Source organism: Arvicola amphibius, chromosome 9 (genome assembly GCF_903992535.2).
Source record: "Arvicola amphibius chromosome 9, mArvAmp1.2, whole genome shotgun sequence".
NCBI lineage: Eukaryota > Metazoa > Chordata > Mammalia > Rodentia > Cricetidae > Arvicola > Arvicola amphibius.
In genome coordinates this window covers 64512411-64536980 of record NC_052055.2, presented here as the reverse complement: position 1 = coordinate 64536980, position 24570 = coordinate 64512411, and the positions used below count along the sequence as shown (strand labels likewise).

Below are 24570 nucleotides of genomic sequence, written 5' to 3'. Positions count from 1 at the left end.
TGTCAGATTGTACACATTCATGTTTCTAACTCTGTTTAAGACATTTTGTATATTGATACAATTTTAGAATATGTTTATCATATTGTATTATATATTTCTACCTCTGATTAAGATATTATACATGTTTAGATTTTGAGATCATTGTCCTCCTTTTTAAAAATATTTATTTATTATGTATACAACATTCCTTCCATGTATGCTTGCATGCCAGAAGAGGGCACCAGATCTCATTATGGTTGGCTGTGAGCCACCATGTGGTTGCTGGGAATTTAACTCAGGACCTCTGGAAGAGCAGGCAGTGCTCTTAACCTCTGAGCCATCTGTCCAGCCCCCATTGTCCTCCTTTAGTGCAGAGTTGTTTAAAGATTGATATTCTGATATGAAGTTATAATTGCTATGTTTATAGGTGTTAAGTATTATAGGTGAATAGTCATTCATGTTTGTTATACTTTCAGTCAGAATAACTAGGTTCTTTAGATATATAGAGATTGCATTCTGCATAGATAGGTAACCTTTAACCACTTTAATGATCTGTAGAACTTTGCATTAAAATAACCTAGGATTCTGTTGATGTGAGACACGATTGCTTTGGCAGCACCTATATATTCCCTAGAGAGTGTTGAGCACCAAAGATACACCACTTGGAGTTTGTTTCCTTCTTGGCACAACTGGCCTTTGGGCAAAGAACTGCCCATGCCTCAACCACTGACAAAGTGCACAATGTCCAGACTGGACAAGAAGGATACAAGAAAAAAGACTGTCAAATCTTGCCAAGACAGGGTAAGATAGTTTTGAACTTTTTCCTGCTTGAAAAAAAATGGTCTGTAATTTACTCTAGGCCTTAGCCAAAGCTGGTTGCTTCAATATTACAAATGAGACTCTGGGTTATTGCTCAGGCAGCTAGTTGTCTCTGTCATCTACTACACATTTTAGACATTGCTTGATTGCACTTCCTGTATACTCAAGTAATATTATCTTCCTTCTCAGGCCTTCAATCAGGTTGAAGATTAGATAGTCATAGTTACCTTATGATCAAGCAAAACCTTTTCCAATATAAGACTTTGATTCCTTATGATAGAATATTTATTAAAACATTTAGCATATGTTCCTTGCTTATTATTGTTTATGCTGGTTGTAATTCTAATCTTATACTTGATACCTGTTCCTAGTGTATATAATTTTGCATTAGATTTGGAACTCTCTTTTTTTTTGGTTTTTTGAGACAGGGTTTCTCTGCAGCTTTTTTAGAGCCTGTCCTGGAACTAGCTCTTGTAGACCAGGCTGGCCTCAAACTCACAGAGATCCGCCTGCCTCTGCCTCCCGAGTGCTGGGATTAAAGGCATGCGCCACCACCGCCGGGCTGGAACTCTCTTTTTTAAACAAAAGGGGAACTTGCTGTGGGCATTCCTTCAGCCAAAAGCCTTTAAGATACCATTTGGGCATCATCTCTTATACTATAAATGCAGCTTTAAAGCTTGCTTGTGCTGTCTTGTTGCTGGCTCTTGCTTCTGGCTGCTAGACTTTGTTCCTGTTCCCTGTCTGTCCAGAGGATTGTGATCTAGGACAGTGATCTGTGTGTCTGCTTTAAATAAATAACCCTTTATTATGTATAATTCTGAACTAGTTCTGGAATTATTTTGTATCTTCCACCATCATGTAGTTCCTTTAGGTCCTTCTGGCTTTTGTGATCCTATTCCTGACCTATTCCATTGGATGCAACTCGCCTTCCTCTAGCTCCATTTTCACTCTTGCCTTCTGGCCTCCACAAAAGCCCTGGTACCAGGCATTGAGTCTCCCCTTGGGCTTAGCCAGGCTAAGCCTCTGATCCCAGTTGACCGCCATGATGACTCACTCACTGAGTGGTTTGTGTCTTCCTTCAGTCCTCCCTGAGTCCTGGGGACACTCTTTAGTACAGTCTGCAATGACATTTTCCTTCACATTCACCATGGGAGCAGTGTCCTCCGTATCCTCTCACTTCCTTTTGGGATGCCTCTTAGAACATCTCTAATCTCTCTACCTGACACCCAAACTGAGGAACACTGCACTTCCTCACTTTTGTCATTGAATTTGTTCTCAATACTCCTTAGATAATGAATCCAAATGTCTGCCTAACAGTACCCTGGATCCCAATATCATTTAAGACCTTTAAAATTACTGCAAGTAATCAGGGAAATAGAAAGAGATTTCCCTTTACCTAAATTTAAGCTTTCCTTTTACACTGTTCCAATTGCCCCTTTTTTTTTCTGGTCTCCCCACCACACTGTGTAAATGTCCTGTATTTTAAGATATAGGTGATGGATCTATAAGTTTGTTTTGAAAGGGAACCAGGACCTAGAAGGAGGGGAAGAGAGCAAAGGAATAGGCCAAGTGCAGCTTACACACACACTCCTCCATTTTTGCTGGTGGTGCTTCTCTCAGCTGACATTCCTGTAGCATTCTATAGCCAGGACTCAGAAATTTCCTATCTCTAAGCCATCTTTGCCTTCAGCTTACTGGATTCAGCTTCACAGGGATTCAGGTGTCTTTTACGTGTGAGTAGCATTAGACTCTTACTTTTTGCTGTCTCACTTCAATAAAAAAGTTGGCTCTGGAGTTTAGGTATGTGCTGTGGAAGGAACTTCTTCTCCTTCAGCCAATAGCTACTGAAGTACCAGCCAACTGGGGCATGGTCTATTTATCTTTAAAAAAGAGCAGCAAGCCTTGGCCCACTCTCTTGGTTTCGGCGCTTGGTTCCAGCTCCTGCTCCAGCAACTAGGCTCCTTTCCTGGCGGTGTTTCATGAGTTTTACCCCCCAAAATAAATACCCCTTTAAATAGTAACTGGTGTGGGATTGTTTTTGCACATTATCTGGTGCCCAACGTGGGGCGCTGATAATCTTATGGGGACCTAAAGAAAATTTAGAGTTATGATCAAGTATGAGTTATTGTTTATAGATAATTACATTGGTATAGATTTTTTGTATATGGATACAAAGTTAAATTATATTGAATATTGTATAATGCATGCTTCTACCTCTGTTTAAAACATTATATATATATATATATATATATATATATATATATATATGTATTGATATATGTATACCATACTGCAATGTACATTTCTACCTCTGATTAAGATACTTATATATTGTTTATGTATTGATATTCATTGTTTACATTTGGAGGTCATTATCCTGAGTTATTGCACAGTTGTTTATTCTTTTCGTTTTTAAGTTAAATAGGTATTAGGAATTGTGGATCAATAGTCATCTATGTCCATCATATTTATAGTTAGACTAATCAGGTTCTTTAGATGCATAGAGATTATATTTTGTATAAATAATCTTCAACCTCTTCGAAGAGCTGTAGAAAATGGCATTTAATTTAATCTTAGAGTTCTATGGTAGTGAGACTCAATCACTCCTGGCAACACCAACCTTTCCCAAGAGATTGGTTGAGCACCAAAGACACTGCACTTGGAGCTTGTCTTCTTCTTGACAAAACTGGTCTCTGGGCAAGGAACTGCCCATACCTCAACTACTGACAAAATACACAGTATCCGAAAATGGATAAACAGAACTGTCAAACCTTACTAAGACAGGGTAAGATGGTTTTAAAAAATCTCTTGCCTGTTAAAAATAATCTGTCAATTATTCTAGGCCTTAGTCAAAGTTGGTTGCTTCAACGCTGAAAACATGAGTTTGGGTGATTGCCCAGGTAGCCAGTTGTCTCTGTGATTTGTTGCATGTTTTGGAAGTTGTTTGATTGCACTTCCTAATTACTCAGGTAGCATTATTTCCCTTCTTGGATCTTCTATGGGGTTGAAAACTAGGTAAATGTAGCAATTTTCCTCTCATGACTTGTCCAAGTTATTTATTATACAAGACTTGGGCTAGTTAGGATAGGATATTTGTTCTTATTGTATATAATTTTTTTTAGTAAATAGATAATTTTATTTCTTTAAAGGCCATTTTACTAATAATAATACAAATGTATCCATATGATCTGGGCAATTGAGTTAAGTATGTAATTAAAACAATGAAGAGAATTAGGCTTGAACTAACCATATTTAACAGGATGATTAATTATATAAAGCTTCATTATTTAAGTGAAATATACACGCCTACATGGATGTGATTCCATTCTACCTTGTTGAACTTTGCATCTTCATCTTAGCATGTTTAAGGTGGCACCTGTTATTTCCAGCCCTCTTACTCCCTTATAATTTTGTAGTAAGTTTAGAATGATCTTACTTAAACAAAAGGGGGAGGTGCTGCGGGAGGACCTTCCACTTCTTCAGCCAATAGCCGCTGAAGTACGAGCCCACTGTGCTGTGGGAGCACCTTCGGCCCCTTCAGCCAATAGCTGCTGAAATACCAGCCAACTGGGGCATGGTCTATTTATCTTTAAAAAAGAGCGGCAAGGCTTGGCCCACTCTCTTGGTTTCGGCGCTTGGTTCTGGCTCCTGCTCCAGCAATTAGGCTCCTTTCCTGATGGTGTTTCAGAGTTTTACCCCCCAAAGTAAATACCCCTTTAAATACTAACTGGTGTGGGATTGTTTTTGCGCATTAGGTATGGTTTCCCTCCTCTAAACACAAGCATACTTGTTTAAATAAATCTGTCCTATATCAGGCAAGCCAGCGACTATGTGGCCAAGAAATAAGAGGAAAACAAGGCTAAATGATAGACTTTTTCCTGTGGGGATTATTATTACTCTTTACAAAATCTTTTGGGTTTAGTTTAACTTTTTAAAACTTTTGCTAAGGTTTGAACCTCATCTCAACATTTGTAACACTTTTATGTAAACTTTCTTTACACAGTATTTTAAGTATCTTGGGTATGGTTAAAAAATCTATAAAATATGTAACAAGAGGGTAAATTCAAAACTCGTAACATAGAGGTCATTAGTTATAAGTCAGTACAAAGGCAATCTTAAAGATGAGGCATGCCACCATCTTGCTGCTGTGTCCCTCCCCCACTCCCCACCCTGTGGGGTGGAGGAAGCCACATGGCTGATAACCATCTTTTATAGGGTTGGAAAGGGTGGATTTTGCCAATTGATTTTACTCTCATCTTGATTAAAGGTGACCACATGGTTTAAGCCAAGCAAGAAAATAAAACCCTGTTAGCTATGAAGCTCAAACTAGATTATTCTTCCAGTATATTAAGTAATCCTAAGAAGCCTCCCTATTATCAGCCTCAACCTGCAGTCCTTTCTCTCTCTCTTGCCTCTCCAGTCTCTCTTTTACCCTCCTCAGCAATAGATTGTCCAAACCAATGCCCTCAGGTGTCCACTTTCAGGCCACTGGCATCTCTTCCTATTCCCACTGCTTGCTCCCTCTCAGCCATGGGACCTTCCTTACCTTCCCCTACTGGCTTAAATCAGTCACTATTTTCCCTTTGCAGGAGATTGCTGGGGTAGATGGCTTGGTCTGTGTATATGTCTCCTATTAATTAAGCAAACACTCTCAAATAAAAAAGGATTGGAGACTAATATCAACAATTCTTCTATTTTTATTTAAAAAATAATATATCTCCTAATCTTATCATGACATTTATATGATTCTCACCCACATCCTTCTCCCCGAGGAGTTCAGCAACTCTGGGACATGCTGATGAAGCTTAGACAACTTGCCTCCTAGCTCATCTCTGTATGCCTGCCCATAAAGTGATGCTTTTAATTCCAGAGCTTTCCTGACATCAGAGCCAAACTTAGAAGCCTAGAGAGGGAGCCCCTAAGTCCACAGACAGAAGTCTTAGCAGTAGCCTTCAAGGTGGTCCTATGGGAGAGATGAAAAAGAACTGCAAACAAAAATACCTGATGCTTGTTAAGGCCTTTCTTGTGACCATTGCAACTCTCCATCCTCTTTTGCCTTCCAAAGCCTGAGACCAGTTTCACTACATAAGCCCCAGAATCTGAGACTTATCATTATGTACCCCTGGTAGTTCAGTTTCTCTCAATATGAAGCTCGAGTTACACAAATGTATCTTAGCCACTCTCCAGATCTGCCCCACTAATATTCTCTTTCCTTGTTGCCTTAAGACCATCTTCTTACACTGCTGATGCAGTTTACCTATAACAAAACCTTCTGTGAGTTCCTCCTCCTTCGTGGGTGAACATAAACTCTTTAAGCTTGTCTCAGTTCATAGTCTGTCTCTTTAAGTTTATTTTCCATTCTCTTTCCTCAGTCTTGCATTCCTCATGGTTGTGGTTTGAATGGGAATATCATCCGTAGGCTCATGAGTTTGAATATTTTATCTCTTGTTGGGAGTGTTCTTTTGGAAGACTGAGCAAGCTTTAGGAAGTGGAGTCTTGCTTAAGGAAGTAGTCACTAAGTGTGAGTCTTAAAGTTTTTGTAGCCTCACTTCACTTCCTGTCAGCTTCTTGACTGCTGATGTCATATGCCCAGCTAACTCACATTGCTCCTGACATGTCCCTTCTCATGATGGACTGTGTACTAAATAGGGTAATGGCCTTGTGAATTGGAGTAATAGTCCAAAATAAGTGACCCGAGGGGTGGACAGCTGTATTGTATAGGGTGAGCCAGGAAGTTCATTAGAGCAGAGGTGTCAGCCTGGTTAACTTATAGGGATGGGCTGCAGAGGAGAAGGGCATCTATATATCGTACAAGCTAAAGAGAACAAGTCAGATGCCAGAGCCTGGCCAGTTAGATTTTGGGCTGTCCTAGAACTCCTGGGTTAGGATAGTTCAAGTACTTGGGAAGAAAGGTTAGTGTCCAGGTCAGTCAAAGCAACTGCAAAGGTATTTTATGACTGAGGGATCCAGAGGAACAGAAAGCAGAAAGACATCCTTGATGTCTGAGAAAGGTCCCCCAAGGAATGGTAGAAAGAAGGGTACAGGGGTTGGGTACTACAGGGTGGATACAAGCCATTGCAGAGTTAATAACTCACAGATTTTGAGTCAAGTGGTAGGTTCCATTTGGTTTTTTAACTGCAAGTATGGGAGTTTGAAAGGGGGAAGATGTGAAGTGAAGAAGGTCTATTCTTAAGGGGTCAGAGACAAGAGGTTTAAGTCCCCTGAGACTTTGAAGAGAGAGTAGGTGCTGAGACTGAGTGATATAATTGGTAGGACTTTGTAATTTGATGACAAAAGATGAATAATGTTTGGTTATAGAGGGCTTTTGGGTGTCCTATACCCAGGGGTTCTAGAAGGCTGGTAAGGAAAACATGTGTAAGATTCTGTGGTTTGGAGGATAAGGAGGAGGGGAATGGCTAGTGAGCCTGGGCCACGTGGATTGGGGAAGTGAAGGAAACAGAGGCTCCAACTCATACTATTCCAAGCTTATTAAAAACTCATACTATGCCAAACTCATTAGTCTGTAGGCTTTTATATCATGATATATACATGTACTTGGAGGCTGCTTTCTTTCATAAATGAAAATTTATTAGAAAATAACCATGCTCCCAGGTTCCCTATTTTCTGTGGCTATTTGAGTAGCTAAATGAAAACCCAGATGAACTTCATGAATGAATTTTTTTATTATTTGGTATACTATATAATGTATTTGCTGACTTTGACAGGTAAATAACCCCACCTCTGAAGTTGATCATCTCAGTGGAACCCTCTCTACTTTCTACAGTTTTTATTTTCTTTTGCTAAGTGCATGTTGGGTTGTTTGGTTTTTTTTTCCCCCTGTGGGAGGAAACCTTGTGATCAGAAAGAAGATATGCATAAAGTTACTATTTGCAAAACTGTCTGTTTGATGTCAGATAATGAATTTAAAGGTAAGGTCATCAGAGTGCTGTGGATAGAACAAAGCTTTTCTGAGCACTGGGTTTTGCCTCTAGTTCTGGTGGAGCATGTGCTGTGCTTCTGAAGGGGCTGGAAGCTGTGGAAAATGAGTGACTGTTCAGCCTTAGCTGCCTGCCAAGTTGTGACTAGGACAATCTGGTGAGGCATTCCCCAGTCTTCACCAGGAATTGAGTTTGTACCATGGAACAAATGTTTAGTGTGTGTGTTGTTAGCATATTCTTGGAAGGTGCTAAATGCCATGTAAAACAGTAATCATATATTTATACAGTGAGAATCATTGTGTGATTCTTACCAACCCAGTTTCAACCATTACTTCCATGTTCTCAATTCTCATTAGACATCTCTGCTTCTTACACAGTTCTTTGGATTCTTCAACCAAGCATTCATTTGTATGTACCACACACACTCAAACTCCACAAATACAATACATACAGACACACATACACACACACGTAGAGAGAAAAAGAATTACTACGCCATCCTACAAACTCTTCCAAGTCACACATCTCCCCTTGCCATATTCTTTCTGCTGTAGCATTTTAAAAACTATATAATGTGCCTATATATCATAATAATAATTTCTTATATTTCTCTCCAAAGCTGAATGTCAGTTCTTTCAGAGCTTGCAACAAAGATATATTATCTTCCATTATTTGGTATAAGCAAAGACCTACAATAGTGTCTGCCATGGGAGATGGTCAATAAATACCAGATGAATGAACAAATAGCTTCATGTTTAGTTGCTCTCAATGTAACTCCAAATGATTTTTGGGATCCTAAAGAATTCTAGCCTGTGTTTTTCATGCTACATTTGCATAGGCATTATGTATGTTTATTGATTATTAGCATTGTTTTGATAAGACCATAGATTCTTCTAACCAAAGCTTTATGCAGTTGAAGAATATTAACTTAATCCTCAAATTATTATTTAAGCCAGATTCTCACTCAGGGGAACTGCAAACCTCATGAAATCTTAAATTGTTTTCTTAAAGTCAAATATCAAGGGAGTAAGACCAAACCTGTAAAGCATTTTCCGTTCTCTTATATTTATCACACACATCTGATCTCTTCTCCAGATCACCACTGAGGAGCTCGGTCCATAGCTCCAGGGTGAACTGCAGCTCCTTCCCCTTGTCACTCCAGTCTTAGGAGTTCAGGGTGTGCTACTGCATGTCATATGGACAATGAGTGTGGTAAGCACAGCACAATTGCTGAAGCTTTCCCCTGTGTGGAAGAAGTAGAACCTCAACGGGAGGTGAGGTCTGGTCAAGACTTTGTGGTGATAGATGTCCCACTGCTGAGCTGCATTCTGAATAGGTAGCTACACTGCAAGCATTGATTCATAGGTCTGTGCCCTGTCTTGGAGTTGTACCAGCATTGTTTTTTTTTTATCCTACTCTCTCATCCAATATGCAAATTCACAATTTTAAACTGTGTGCACCTTAACAAAGCTGGATCATAACTCAAAACTAAAACAGAATAAATTTTGCACTGAGACCTTTTTCTTCTTTTGAGTTTGTAAGTGGAATTTGTTAATAGTACAGAAACTTTCCTTTTCCTCCTACACTGCAGCATTTTAAAAAGTGAAGAAGAGAAAAATTGTCTCTTAAAGTGTTTTTCATGAAGTAGAGTCATCAGAAGAGCATAATAAAGTGAACTTGGGGAGCCTTGTGTACAAATATGCATCCATGTACTTACTGGCTCTGTGACTCCAAGGATTAGCCTACACCTCAACCTCCACAGCTACAGAGTATACTAAGAATTGGTTAGACTGACTTGGGAGACGCTTAGACAGGATTTGTGTAATGTATATATGGTGTGGTATCCAGAACATGATATAAGCCTAAGAAATGACAGTTACCACTAGTTCCTTCTGTATGTGATATTCTCAAGACACTGATGTATTGTAAATTCAAGTTTCCTTGTGAATCATGCTAAACACATGATTAACTGTATATAGAAATGCTGCATTATCCATATTAATCTTTGGATTTAAGCAATTGTAGATGTGCTAATCTATAGTTTGGAGAATGACCTGTTGAATGGGATGCTAGAACCCTAGACTGAAAAATCATATCTTGGGAATTTGTTTTTGTTCTCAGGTTCCCCAACTCCTCTTTCTCCTAATCATTGGAATTGCTACAGAGTGGTTATATCTCCTCCTCCTTGAAGAGGAAGAAAGTTTTTGTTTTTGCTGTTATTTCTTACTTAAGAACAAAGGAGGTTCTATGGTGATATGCAAGAAATTTATCAGTATAGCTATAGGAACTGGGGCTGACTGAGAAGCAAAGGTCATTGGCGCTGGGCTCTGATTCTTCTGCATGGACGGGCTCTGTGGGAGCCTTCTCAGCTTGGTCGATCACCTTCCTGGACCTGGGGGGAGTTGGGAGGACCTTGGACTTAGCATAGAGTGGGGAACCCTGATGGCTCCTTGGCCTTGAGAGGGAGGGAGGGGAGGTATGGGTGGAGGGAAGGGGAGGGAAGGGGGAGAAGGAGAGGCGGGAAGGGGCAGGAGGAGCGGAGGGAGGGGGAGGAGGAGGGAAGGAGATGGAAATTTTTAAATATAAAAAAAAATAAACCATGAGAATGAAAAAAAAAGAACAAAGGAAACTTGGAGTAAAACACAAACAAACAAAAACCCAAACACATAACTAGTCCTTCATTTTTTCCTTCCTTCCTTCCTTCCTTCCTTCCTTCCTTCCTTCCTTCCTTCCTTCCTTCTTTCCTTTATTCCCCATCCCAAATAATAGTAGAACTTTTCTCAAAGTTTTACAAGGAATATTTATTTGAACTTATGTAATTTCAAAGAACACATTAAGAAATGACTTTACATAGGTAGGGCCCAATTGTCTTAGTGATTCAGTCTTGAACTCTTTCATCTCTTTCTTTAACCTCTAAAGTGGTCAGAATTTGTCTACATATTCCTTTATTCTTATTCTAGAAAATTCCAAAACAAAACTCCTGAAAGGATAACAAACTCCACAGTCTATCACCATTAATATTTGATGTTGTGCTCCAGTCCTTTTAAATTAAATTAAAACCTAGACCTCATGCATGCTAATAAGTGCTCTAGCATCTAACCAGGCATATTCATTTTTCAGTGAAAAAATAATTTAAACAACCGCTAATGACAACTCCCCTCAGTTTTCAATAAACATTAAATTGAAGGTTATTTTTAGCCACTGTTCAATTCATAGTCGTCTCTAACTAGTTTGATTTATGCCTAGCCTTACTTTCACTATTTCACAAGTGCTGAGGCCTTGGCATCCTGGGCCATTTTGAAGGTTAGGTTTCCAGACATGGTAAATTAAAAAGTTAAGAATGAACACTTATACACACATAAACTTCACTAGATAGAGATAGGCAGTTAACAAAAAGGTGAAGATTTTACCTCTTGTTTCTCTAAAAAGTCATTGCTTTCATCCCTGCTGCAGTTGTACCAGGTGTGGTAGGGTCTGGGTGAGGTGCATGAGAGGCGAGCGTCCTAAGCAGCTAAGGCTTCTCCAATGACCTTCTCCTCCTTTTCAAGACCATCCTTTTGTTAGTTCTGCTCATCATCTTTATCCACATCACTCTTGCTCCTCCTTGCAGTCACTGGAAAACAGACCTTACATTTTGAGAAGTATAAAAAGTTACACTGATGCTGTAGGAAAGCAGAAATCCTTGTGGGTTTGAGGGAGGCCTGGTGTTCTCAGAGCTTACTGTTGAAGCATGAGAGGAAAGCTAGAGTTAGGGAGAATGCTCCAGAGGAAGAAGTGAGAACTGGTCAAGCCAGAACAAGGAAATAGCAGTGACAGATTTCTTGCAAAACCTAAAGGATTCCCATCACTATCTTTTGCTTTCTGAGAAAGACATGAAGCTCTCACCATCCCCCAACCCCCGGCTGCCATCAGAAGGAGTCTCTCTGCCTTCTTTCATACCAGGAATAACTTCTAAGTCTGGCCAATATCTCACTCTAGCATTCAGTCAATATGAAATGTTTTCAGAGAACAGAATATGCTACTCTTGATGGAAACCATGTTACTCAGGTCATTTGACACTGATGCTGTTAGTACACAGGGTATTAACTATACATGTTACAGTTAAAAACACATAGCCATTATTAAATTCTACTTAAGATCATATTTAAAATAGAAACAAAGAATTAAGTATTGTTCATATTCTATTCTAAGAAGTTGTGATATATTTAATGTCTAAAATATTCTCCATCATGACAGTATAGATCAAAGTGAACAGGACCACTCATGACTCAATAGACCTCATTTTCTACCTGTGTGGATTAAATGACTAAACCATAGCTATATGTTTAGTACTTAATCCTTAGGTTTTGCTTTTGCCAAATATTACGTATTCACCTGAAGGGGACAGAATATTTGACCTATTGAACTTTAAGAACAAAAAAATATTTTAGTTAACAGTTTAAAATGGCTGATTCTCTAGCTTCTAGGCTTGCTGAAGGGTAAAACATCATGATGGTTAGGGTATATGAGATACACTAGTCATACCATCTGGAACAGGAGCAAAAAGAATATGCACAACCTTCAAGAACCATCCCGGTGACCCACTTTCTCTAACAACATCCACCTCCTATGATTTCCAAAATGTCACAAAATAGCAACACCATCAAAGGATCAATAATTAAACACAAGAGCTTCTGATGTACATTACATATTCAAACCATGACGGTGTATACAGAAAGCACACAATGAGTAAGTCAAATTCCCTTACACCGTTGTTTCCCAAGGTAACTATTTATTCAGTTCCAAAGTATATTTTGCCATAGAAAGTATAAACTCTACTTATGTCCATCAGTTGTATATATCCTTGGAAATTAAAGGTATTATTAACTGAAATCCCGGCAGAGCCTTGCTTATTTTGGCATTTCTGACCTACATGTTAATTACTGTTGCTATATCCAGCCAGAGTTAAAACTGACACTCTAACCCTCTTCTTAAGAATCACTTGCCTTCTCAGTCAGCTCCCATCGTCGGCCACATGGTTTGGTTGCATGTTCCATCAGTCCCATTCCAACTGGAGTTGGTGATCTCCAGTTAGTTCTGTCCCACCGTCTCCATGGGTGAATGCACCCCTCACTGTCCTGACTTTCTTTCTCATGTTCTCCCTCCTTGGTCCTGACTTTCTTTCTCATGTTCTCCCTCCTTCTGCTCCTCATTAGGACCTTGGGAGCTCAGTCCGGTGCTCCAATGTGAGGCTCATGGCGTTGGGCTTCGATTCTTCTGCATTGACGGGCTCTGTGGGAGCCTTCTCAGCTTGGTTGATCACCTTCCTGGACCTGGGGGGAGTTGGGAGGACCTTGGTCTTAACATAGAGTAGGGAACCCTGATGGCTCCTTGGCCTGGAGAGGGAGGGAGGGGGGTATCGGTGGAGGGGAGGGGAGGGAAGGGGGAGGAGGAGGAGAGGAAATGGAAATTTTTAAATATAAAAAAAACATGAAAAAAAAGAATCACTTGCATCTCTGAATTCAAAGCTGAGTGACTTAGTAATGCCTAGCATTGGCCTGTCAGAGATTAATGTGCCTGGGCCTGGATCACGCTTGCTACAAAGAAGTTGCCCATTGTCCATTTTGTCTGTGAGTCAAGGAGAGAGGTCTACACTGTGGAATAGCCATTAGTTATTATAGCTACAGGAGGCTGAATACACTGTGATAGAGTTATTGCAGAGAGTGTGTAGAGCCATCTTAACTGCCCAGTCATCCCTCCAGCCCAAGAAAATATTACTTTGTCTATGATCTGATGTTATGACCTGATAACTTTTTGTTCCTACTGAAGCTAGAGCATTGATGGGAAAGACTCCCATTTTTAAACAGTGGTATTCTAGTTTACTTAGCAGAAAATGAAGTATAAGGAAAAATTAAATACCTATGTGAAAAATCAATAAAAATATTTAAGAATATTCACATTATGCAGAGTCCACTAAGTATGGCCTTGAATGTGAGTCTTTATGCTAGGGTTCTTCTACTCCCAAAGTGGAACTGAATTCGATTATTGTCTGTATTATTCACCTTTCTGTTGCTGTGGTAGAATAGTCTGGAGAACGCAACAACTTTGGGGAGCAATTTTGGCCTACAGGTGCATGGGACTGGCCAGGCAGTCAGGAGGTAAAGAGACTACATCTATTCTGCACACTGGTAGGACAAAGAGAAGGGAGAGGGGGAAAGGGAAGGGAGGAGCAAAGGAAGAAAACAGCTAATGGAGTCAAAACTTGAAGAATCACCTTGGGCCTTTCTTCCTCCTTTGACTCAGCATAATTTCAGAAAAATTCACATATTATAAATAAACCACTCATGGAGATGTATAATGCTGTGTTATGTGTAATATGAATCTTCCTACCATTGAAGAGTTATTAAGGTGGCAGTATTGGTGTCATTAACATAAAGCCACACAGTTGTGGGTGAGGGTGTAAGTGGCATGGCATCATCTCTCAAAGTTGGTGTTTTCCATTTCTTTTTATTTGAATGTACTCATCCTAGTGAATCATCATTGGTTTGAAATTGGCCATGCCTCTAATAAACTCCCACCAAGCAAAAGTTTTTATTCAAGATCCACCATGAGATGGTGGGGTAGATGAGAACAGCAAGGGCTATTTGTGATTACCAACTGGACTTTTGTATCTGAACCAGGAGGCTGACTCACACTTCTTTTACCTTTGCAGGGTCTCCGTTTTGGTGCCTATTGGATATTGTTCCTATAAAGAATGAGAAAGGAGATGTGGTCCTTTTTCTGGCTTCTTTCAAAGATATAACAGATACTAAAGTGAAGATTACTTCAGAAGATAAAAAAGAAGGTACATTTGGTCTTCTTAAAACATAAATACCTAGCAAAACAGTTTGAAACTGTTCACTCAAATATATGGAAAAGAAAAAAAAATGTCCTTTTGATAACAGCAATTGATAACTGTTGGTTAATACATATGGAGATGCCAGCTCCCGAATCTGCTTCAGGGTAGTAAAAAGAAAACCTCAGAGTAGTGAAAGCTTACAAAAAATTCTTATGTGAGGGTTGCTAGACATTTCTGTCTGAGGGGAAAAATGAGAAATCTTACACGTTCTGCTGGTAACCAAAAAAAAAAAAAAAAAAACCAAAAAGGAACAAGCACACGTTTTCCTGATGGTTACCTTCTCTTCTACTTCAACTGAAATAATTTCTCTTTCTTGATGATCTCTATTGGCCTCCTTCAACAATCTCTCTGCTGTTGCATCTCTTTACATACAAATAGATCTCTCTTTACATACATGCACCTCTCTCCTGCACAGTTACATATTTCTTTTTTCTTCTTTTTTAATTTATTAAAAATTTTATTACAAATTTCCACCTCCTCCCCTCCTCCCATTTCCCTCCACCTCCTCCTATCCTCCCTCCCACTTCCTCTCCAGTCCAAAGAGCAGTCAGGATTCCCTGCCCTGTGGGAAGTTCAAGGTCCTCCTCCCTCCATCCAGGTCTAGGAAGGTGAGCATCCAAACAGACTAGGCTCCCACAAAGCCAGTACATGCAGTAGGATCAAAACCCAGTGCCATTGTCCTTGGCTTCTCAGTCAGTCCTCATTGTCAGCCACGTTCAGAGAGTCCAGTTTGATCACATGCTCCATCAGTCCCAGTCCAGCTGGCCTTGGTGAGCTCTCATTAGATCAGCCTCACCGTCTCAGTGGGTGGGCACACCCCTCGCAGTCCTGACTTCCCTGCTCATGTTCTCCCTCCTTCTGCTCCTCATTTGGACCTTGGGAGCTCAGTCTAGTGCTCCAATGTGGGTCTCTGTCTCTAGCTTCATCCTTTGCCAGATGAAGGTTCTATATTTGGTTGCAACATCCTTTTACATACAACTGCATATCTCTCTTTCCATACACATCTACTCTTATCTATACTCACTCTCACACTCTCTCCCCTTCTCATACAATTCTTGTTCTTCTCTCACACTTGGCTCTCTCTCTCTATGGCTGCCTTCCTCATAGCCCTACTACGCACCACTCCTTCACTCTCTTTCTCTCCTCCTTTTACCATGTTCGTTTCCAACAAAAGCTGGACAATTATAAGTTATGTTTTTAGGGCCTGATCCATTCTTTTTTATAGAGCTATACATATTTCTCTACTTCCCCCCCTTCCTCCCCATCCTCTTCTACCCTCTCTTTCTCCTCCCCCTCTCCTAACTTACTCAGGAGATCTTGTCTTTTTCTTCTTTCTATGTAGATCCATGTATCTCTTTCTTGGGGTCCTCTTCTTATTACACATGATAAGTCACGTAGTTTTTCTTAGGCAAGGGAGGTCACATTGACTGTACAGTGAGTAACACTTAGCCATGCATGTAGCTCAAATGGTTAGGGTTCCCAGACAGAAAATGACATTGGAATTAAAGACTTAACAATAATAATTAATTATCTGGACCTAAAGTCGTAGGAAGTATGTACAGACTGAAGTTGCTTCAAGCTCTGACCTTGAATTAGCAACAAACAATACCTTGGAAAATGAGCTCGTGTATTTGATTCTAGAGACAATCAGATATTTGTCTTCAGGGGGCAACTCGCCTGTTTGAATTTGTTCTGGAGTCTAAAATTACCTGTCTGTGTAAAAGACTGTCTTTCTGACTTGTAATCCTATATCTGCTGAGTAATGTAAAATATTCTAGTATTATTTCTATTCATCAAAATTATGCAGTTAAGCAGAAACCATCTTCCTCACTATCCACAGCTGTATGTGTGTCCAATAGATAGAATATTTTCACAAGACAAATGCACAAGCAGTGGGAATACACCCAAAGCTGTATGTAGGGAAGAAATGAAGTACCTCATGAGAGAAATTATAGACAGGATCAACTACTTTCCAGAACCAGTGATCCCACAGCATTGCAAGGTGGGGCTCCACAATAGGACTTATACATCTGGTGGGTAGACTTGTTAAATAATAGTTGTCAGTGCTGTACATTCCCATGGCCCCTTGCAACCAACAACTCTCAGCAATTGATAGTGCTTAGTCAATATTTCATGTATATTCAAATTCATGGAGATGTGCATTTACATTTTCATCTTTGTAATGACCACTCACTTGACAAAAATGAGATGTTCACATACCTCAGTCACTTACATGAGGACCAGAAAATAGCATCACAATGTTTCCCACCTCCTCATTTCATCAGGAAATACAGATGTGTTAACACCGGTGGTGTTGAAGTCATGGTGTTATTTGATGTGTGGTAGGTAGAAGTGCATTATGCTGGTTGTTAGATGGGATGTTATTGACAGGCATGCACCACCATGTCCCATAGAGCTTGCACTCTACAGTATGCTAAGTTCATTTAAAGTCACAAACAAGCTTTGAAAACATCTTTAAAAGTCTCTAAGAGCATATATTTGCTTAACCTTCTATCATTTAGTTGCCTATTAAGAAACTGATTGTATTTGAAGTTGTCTAACAGAAGTGAACAATGAGGAAAAAAGCTAATAATAGTATTATGAACAGAAATGGGATCTGGTATCTAGAAAAAGGAGACCATTTGGTGTGGGCTTCTGTGTAGTAAGTTGTTAATCAGCATCACCAACTTGGTACTTCAACCCTAACTTTTAGGTGTAGACTCCACTTTTAAAAATGTGTGTTTAATATATAATGTCCCACGGAATGACAATGCAAGGGAAGAGACATTGAGTTGGTTTTGGACTTCTGAATTTTGAATCTTTGCAAATGACAGCTCTCGTATATATTAAAAGATACAGATAGTGTTAAAATAAAAAAAAAACCTCTCAAATGAGGTATGACCCCACTCAAGCTCATCTGCAACACTGCTGCCCAATGATGTAAATTAAGTATTGATTAATTAATTCTCTACAGAAATTCATTTGATGGACTTCATTTAAAAACTACAAAGTGTATGACTTCTATTTAAACAAGCATTTGAATTATTAATTGCTACATTGCTGGGGCTTTATTTGGAATGAAGGAAATCATACATTCTAGAAAGGGCTGCTGATGGAGTGTGACAAGACTTGCTGCCAGTTACAGACAGCACTGTGAGCTGTTTGTAAGAATGGGACAACATCTCACGGTGTGTGTGTGTGAGGAAGAGGGCTCAGCAGAAAGCTTTTTCTCACAAGACAAAGTGGAAACTCTCCTTTCTTTGTCCATGTCTAAAACTGTGCATCAAGAGAATTTAACAGAAATGCTGTTCCTCCTTTCCTTATCCGGAAAATATACTTCATATAAAACTTGAGTTTATATATTAATGAAGTTGACAACCTAGATTATTGACGATCCGAAGTCTTTCCTCCCAGTCAAATGTCCTGAAAAGAAAGGAAAAACATCATTCTGTAAGTAAGTGTTTTAAGTTAGTAAGTTTGATCAAGGCTTTCTGATAACAGGATTAACAAAATCTTTTTAGAGTTAAAAAATAAGCACTTCTGAATTTGGCAACTGCTGAAACTTTAGTCTTTAAAATGTATTTGGATATAATTAAATGCATGTAATTTGTATATAATTAAAGACATGTAATAAAATATACTTAATTTTTAAGATCATATTTAACATTTAATGTAATCATGAAAAATTAATAGTGAATTGAGTAATTTCACAAATGTTGACTAAGCAGCATCTATCATCAGCAAAGCTAGCATCTGGGGTGCCACTGTTCACCTCTCAGCTCAAATCCTGCAACTTCCAGCTAATAACAAGGAGAATGAGGGGAGAAGCAAGCCTTCAGATTTATGTGTATCCAGGAGGAGGGGCTGTGAAGGGGGCAGAGACCATGCGCAGAAGAGATATTGTAGGGAAGCTAGGAAAGATGAAAACAGATGGGCTCACGGGTGTGTGTCAATGACTCATTGCTGCCCCACTTCTGTAAGGCAGCCTCCAGAGAGTGATGCCAGGAACCCTCCACCCTTCTTACATTTGTTTTTACTGACTCCAGATAGTTGAGGCCAGTGCACTAAACCAAGGAGAGATAGCCATAGCACTTCACCGCATGCTGTTAGCTCATGTGGGGCAGGTTTTAAGTTCAAGTATTTAAGCGTCAGCTAATAAAGCCTCCTCTCTCCAATAAGCAGTCAAACTAGTTACTCAGTACCATGTCCATTTAACAGCCTTGAGGCTTCTGGTTAAACTGTGCTTGCCTGATTACTCTCAGGAAAATGTACTCCTTTCTGTCTGCTTTTTCAGGCCCTCAAGTTTTCCCACTTGTGGTATCTCTGTCACCACTATTCCCCATAGAAACCCTCGCTCTTTTTTTTAGTTTGGTTTACCAAATCACCTAACGCACCGTGAGCAAACTTCCATGGACTACCTGTAGTGTACTTCTTTCTTCTCCCTTTTAGTACTGATATATACAGCCTAGTTATCTATGTTTACCTCTCCAAGGGAGGTGGAACCTTGAAGGTGCGTGGTTGATCGGCAGTTATGATTCACCAGACAAGCTTTAATATATATAAGTCAGTTTTAATAAAGGAAAGGAAAGGGAACTTACAAATCCAAGGTTCCAGCGAGGAGGGCAGGAAAACAAAGAGCAGGCAGGCCGCAGGCCCGCAAGATTTTATAAGTCAATATTAGCCTAAGGGGGACACGCCTAAGAGGGACACGCCTAAGAGGGACACGCCTTTAGACCAAGGGGGACACGCCTTTAAGCCAAGGGGGACACGCCTTACAAAACAAGGTTTTGGGCTAGGCTTCCCCTTCATCTCCCCCTTTTGTCTAAATAAGACAGAACCAAACCAAATACAACTATATTCAATAGGAACAAATAATAAATATAAAATTACAAACAATATTAAGAAGAAACATATAACAAAAGTTTTACTAAGCATTCTATTTCAAGGAGTCTAAATAATGTAGAGGGTAACTACAATTATCTAATCTTCAACCCCATCAAAGATCTGAGAAGGGAAGTAATATTACTTAAGCAACCAGGAAGTACAAACAAGAAACTTCCAAAATGTGCAACAAATGACAGAGACAACTAACTACCTGGGCAGTCACCCAAAGTTTCGTTTTGCAATGTTGAGGCAACCAACTTTGGCTAAGGCCTAACACAACTGACATAACATTTTTCAAAGGCAAGGAACTTTTTGTAGAACTGTCCAACCCTGTCTTGGCAAGATAAGACAATCCTGTTTTTATCCATTTACGGATACTCTGAAACTCTGTCAGTGGTCGAGGTATGGGCTTTTTCTTTGCCTAAAGGCCACTTCTGCCAAGAAGAAGACAAGCTCCCAGTGGAGTGTCTTTGGTGCTCAACATTCTCTCGGGAGTAGAGTGGTGTTGCCAGGAGTGATTGTGTCTCATAAGTACCAAACTCTAGGTTAGATTAAAGGCCATGTTCTACAGCTCTTCAAAGAGGTCGAAGATTATACTATCTATACTAAATATAATTTCTATGTATCTAAAAAACCTGAAAAACAACTGTGCAATAAATGAGGACAATATCCCCAAACGTAAACAATGTCATTATACAAATAATATCAGAGGTAGAAATGTACATTGCAATATGATAAATATCTCAATATAACAATTGTTTTAAACAGAGGTAGAAGCATACTCTCATACAATAGAGGTAGAAGCATACTCATATACAATGTTCAATATACAAGAATCAACACCAATGCAATTTTCTAATAACAATAATTCACAAATACTAATCATCCCATCAAACCAGGTAATCTCCCCCCCTTTTTTTTTTCATAAACACCCCTGAGTCCATATAATACCTCCCCCATCCCCTCAACCCTATACCATCTACTAAATGATGTCCCTAAACCAGAGGGCAAACTCTGTTGGGAGAGGGGGCGTCGTCCTCTAAGATTGCTTCTAGCTGACATGGGGGCGACGTTCTTCTCAGGGGGTTCCATGAAAGCAAATGATGGTAAAATTCCCAGAATAACATTTGGTCGAGGAAATTGTAACTAGCCTCTGAGTGTTTTGAGGAGGTCCGGCCAGAGTGTTGTCAAAATTGTACACCATTTGAAACTGTCTTGTGTAGTTGGTACCAAAAAAAAAAAAAAAACCAAAAAAAGGTCTAATTTTAGCGCTATTAAAAACATGACGTCATAGTAACCAGGTGAAATTGATGTTGTGGGGCCCCATCTTCATCCTGGAAACTTCAAAGATTACTGAAGGAAAATTTGTTGTTTGTTACAGGAAAGGTAAACATTATCTACAAAGACATATACAGACATATATATTCGATGGAAGGTATAATAAAGACAGACAGATATGAGGAAAGGCAAAGAAAGTTTATCAAGTATCATCATCATCATCATCATCATCATTATCATTATTATTATTATTATTATTATTATTATTATTATTATTATTATTACTATTCTGTCCCATTTCATGGCTCCTGACCTGAGACAGAAACTCTGAGATATCTCTTATAAACAGGCTTGGAATTGAAGAAGGACTGAGCCATAGTCCAACTCCAAAACCAGCTCTATATACATATAAATAAAGGCACAGTATATATGTAAAAAAATGTTTTATACTTACTAAACATATTCGGGTTCTGTGTTGATCCATATTAGGTTGTAACTAGTGTCCATGCATCAGTATTTAAATATCCAGGGTCCCTTAAGTTCTTTGAAGATGAGTGGTTTCCTGTGGAGATAAGAAAAGAACCCTGCCCCCAACCTATATGCTTTTCTTACCATCAGTATGATCATCATCCTTGTGAATGAATTATTTTTCTTTTCCAAGGGGCTTCTTCTCTTCAAACCGAACCTTTATTAATTTTGACGGTATCCACAATTTTTCCTCTCCTGTGGAGACAAGAGCAAAACCCCTTCCCCAACGCAGCACATCTCCTGGCTTCCACTGCGAGGTCAGCACATCCTTGAAATAAACTGGTTGATTTAATTCAGCAGACTTTTCCATTATCCAATGTCTTTCTGCAGCCGTTGTCCCCTTCTCATTAGCGTTGAGAAAATTCAAGGTTAATAAAGCACTATGTAACCTATTTCTAGGGGTATTTTCCACCCCTTTCTGTTTGTTTAACATATCCTTTATAGTTCTATTTGATCTTTCTATGACTGCTTGACCTGTAGGATTGTATGGTATACCTGTAACATGCTTAATATTGTAATAAGCAAAAAACTGTTTCATTTTCCTAGAGACATAAGCTGGACCATTATCTGTCTTTATTTGTGTAGGTATACCCATGATGGCCATAACTTCTAATAAATGAGTGATTACTGAATCAGCTTTTTCTGAGCTTAAAGCAGTTGCCCATTGAAAACCTGAATAAGTGTCAATGGTGTGGTGTACATATTTTAATTTGCCAAATTCTGCAAAGTGAAACACATCCATCTGCCAGATTTCATTCCTTTGAGTGCCCTTTGGATTAGCCCCTGCAGGCAGTGGTGTTTGGTTATAAAAAGAGCAAGTAGGGCATTTCTTTACAATTTCCTTAGCTTGTTGCCATGTAATAGAAAATTCTTTCTTCAAGCCTTTGCTATTGACATGATGTTTTTTATGAAATTCAGAGGCCTGTAGCACACTACCAATCAACAATTGATCAATTTCTGCATTACCTTTTGCTAGAGGACCTGGCAGACCCGTATGAGATCGGATGTGTGTTATATACATAGGGCAAAGCCTGTTCCTGATCATGTCTTGTACCTGGATAAACAATGAGGTTAGTTCTGTATCATCAGGTATAAATTCAGCAGTTTCAATATGTAAGATTACTCTTTCTGCATATTGTGAATCAGTAACTATATTAAGCGGTTCTTTAAAATCCCTTACCACCATAAGAATGGCATATAATTCTGCCTTCTGGACAGAATCATAAGGGCTTTGTTCCACCTTACTCAAATCTTCTGATTTGTAACCTGCTTTCCCTGATTTATTAGCATCAGTATAAAATGTACGTGCTCCAGTTATTGGAGCATCACGGATGATTCGGGGGAGAATCCAAGAAGTTCTCTTTATAAAGTTAAGCCTCTTGCTTTTCGGATAGTTGTTATTGATTTCTCCCAAAAAATTAGCACAAGCTCTTTGCCATGGTTCGTTATCTTCCCACAATTTTTTTAGTTCATCAGCAGTGAAAGGAACTATAATTTCTGCTGGGTCTATGCCTGCTAGTTGACGAAGTCTCAATTTGCCTTTTATAATTAATTCAGAGGCTTTTTCCACATAAGTTTTTATTTTCTTACTTGGTTTATGTGGTAAAAAGATCCATTCTAAGATAATATCATCTCTCTGCATTAAAATTCCTGTAGGAGAAATTTTGGAAGGCAATATGACGAGAATACAACTGAGCTCTGGATTCACCCTGTCCACATGTGTCTCTTGTAATTTCTCTTCAATCATTCTCAGCTCCTTTTCTGCTTCAGCTGTTAATTCTCTGGGACTGTTTAAGTCTTTTTCACCATCCAAGGTTTTATTTAAATGAATTATCATATCAGGTGTTATGCCAACAGCTGGTCGTAAGCTGGAAATGTCTCCTAACAACCTTTGAAAGTCATTGAGAGTCCGTAACCGATCTCTCCTAATTTGTGCTTTTTGTGTCTTAATTTTTTGTAAACCTATTTTATAACCTAGATAATTAACAGAATCTCCTCTCTGAATTTTTTCAGGAGCAATCTGCAATCCCCATTTAGGTAAAAGTATTTTTACTTCTTCAAACAGTCTTTCTAAAGTAGCCATGTTTGAATCAGATAACAGAATATCATCCATGTAATGATAAATTATAGACTTGGGAAATTGCTTGCGTATTATTTGCAATGGTTGATTTACAAAATATTGGCACAGGGTGGGAGAGTTCAACATGCCCTGTGGGAGGACGGTCCACTGGTATCTCCTTGTAGGTTGAGAGTTATTATAAGTAAGCACTGTGAAGGCAAACTTTTCTCTGTCTTTTTCTTGTAAAGGTATAGTGAAGAAACAATCCTTTAAATCAATTACTATGAGAGGCCATCCTTTTGGTAATAAAGATGGCAGAGGAATTCCAGATTGCAGAGAGCCCATAGGTTGAATAACCTTATTGATAGCCCTGAGATCTGTCACCATTCTCCACTTACCAGATTTTTTCTTAACAACAAATACAGGAGAATTCCAAGGGCTGGTAGATTCTTCTATATGTCGAGCATCTAATTGCTCTTGTACCAGCTGTTCTAAAGCCTGCAACTTTTCCTCAGCTAATGGCCATTGCTTTGTCCATATTGGTTTCTCAGTCAACCATTTTAGAGGCAGTGCTGTTCGTATCTCTGAAGGGCCATCAATTGCTTTGCATTCTTGTACAGCCCGAACAGCCGGTTTCCGCCTTCTGTAATATCTTTTAATATTTCCCTCAGTGATAGAGGCTCTAGAAGCAGCAGGAATGTTAATTTGGGTATTCCATTGCTGCAACAGGTCACGGCCCCATAAATTCACTGCAATATTGGCTACATATGGCCTTAATTTTCCTATTTGTCCTTCTGGCCCTATGCATTCAACCCATCTCGTGCTCTGCCTTACTTGAGATAGGGTTCCAATTCCCAGGAACTGAACATTTACATCCTGAAGAGGCCAATACGGATGCCAAGATTCTGGAGTAATGATACTTACATCCGCACCTGTGTCCAGTAGGCCAGTAATAAAAACGCCATTTACACACACTCTTAACTTTGGTCTTTGTTCATTTATAAAAGTCTGCCAAAATACACGTAACTCATCTTTCAGGCCATTTTTGCTTTTAACAGCAGGCATGGGGCTTTCTAATTTTCTTGACGAGGCATGTTCTCGGCAGTAACTGGAAATGACTGGACCACATTCGCCATGGGGGCCTGCGAGAGGCCCCCCATTGAGTTTCCCAGTGGCAACAGGTTGCCTTGTCTATCTCTTGTTGACCT

General features: G+C 39.3%; 1 protein-coding gene across 1 annotated transcript in view; it reads left to right on the top strand.

Moving 5' to 3' along the window:
* Kcnh8 (potassium voltage-gated channel subfamily H member 8) overlaps positions 1-24570 on the top strand; it is a 463803-nt gene that overhangs the window by 178649 nt on the left and 260584 nt on the right. Inside the window, exon 3 of the mRNA XM_038342973.1 lies at positions 14428-14559. Coding sequence (XP_038198901.1) covers positions 14428-14559 — 132 coding nt within the window. The remainder of the gene's footprint in view (positions 1-14427; positions 14560-24570) is intronic.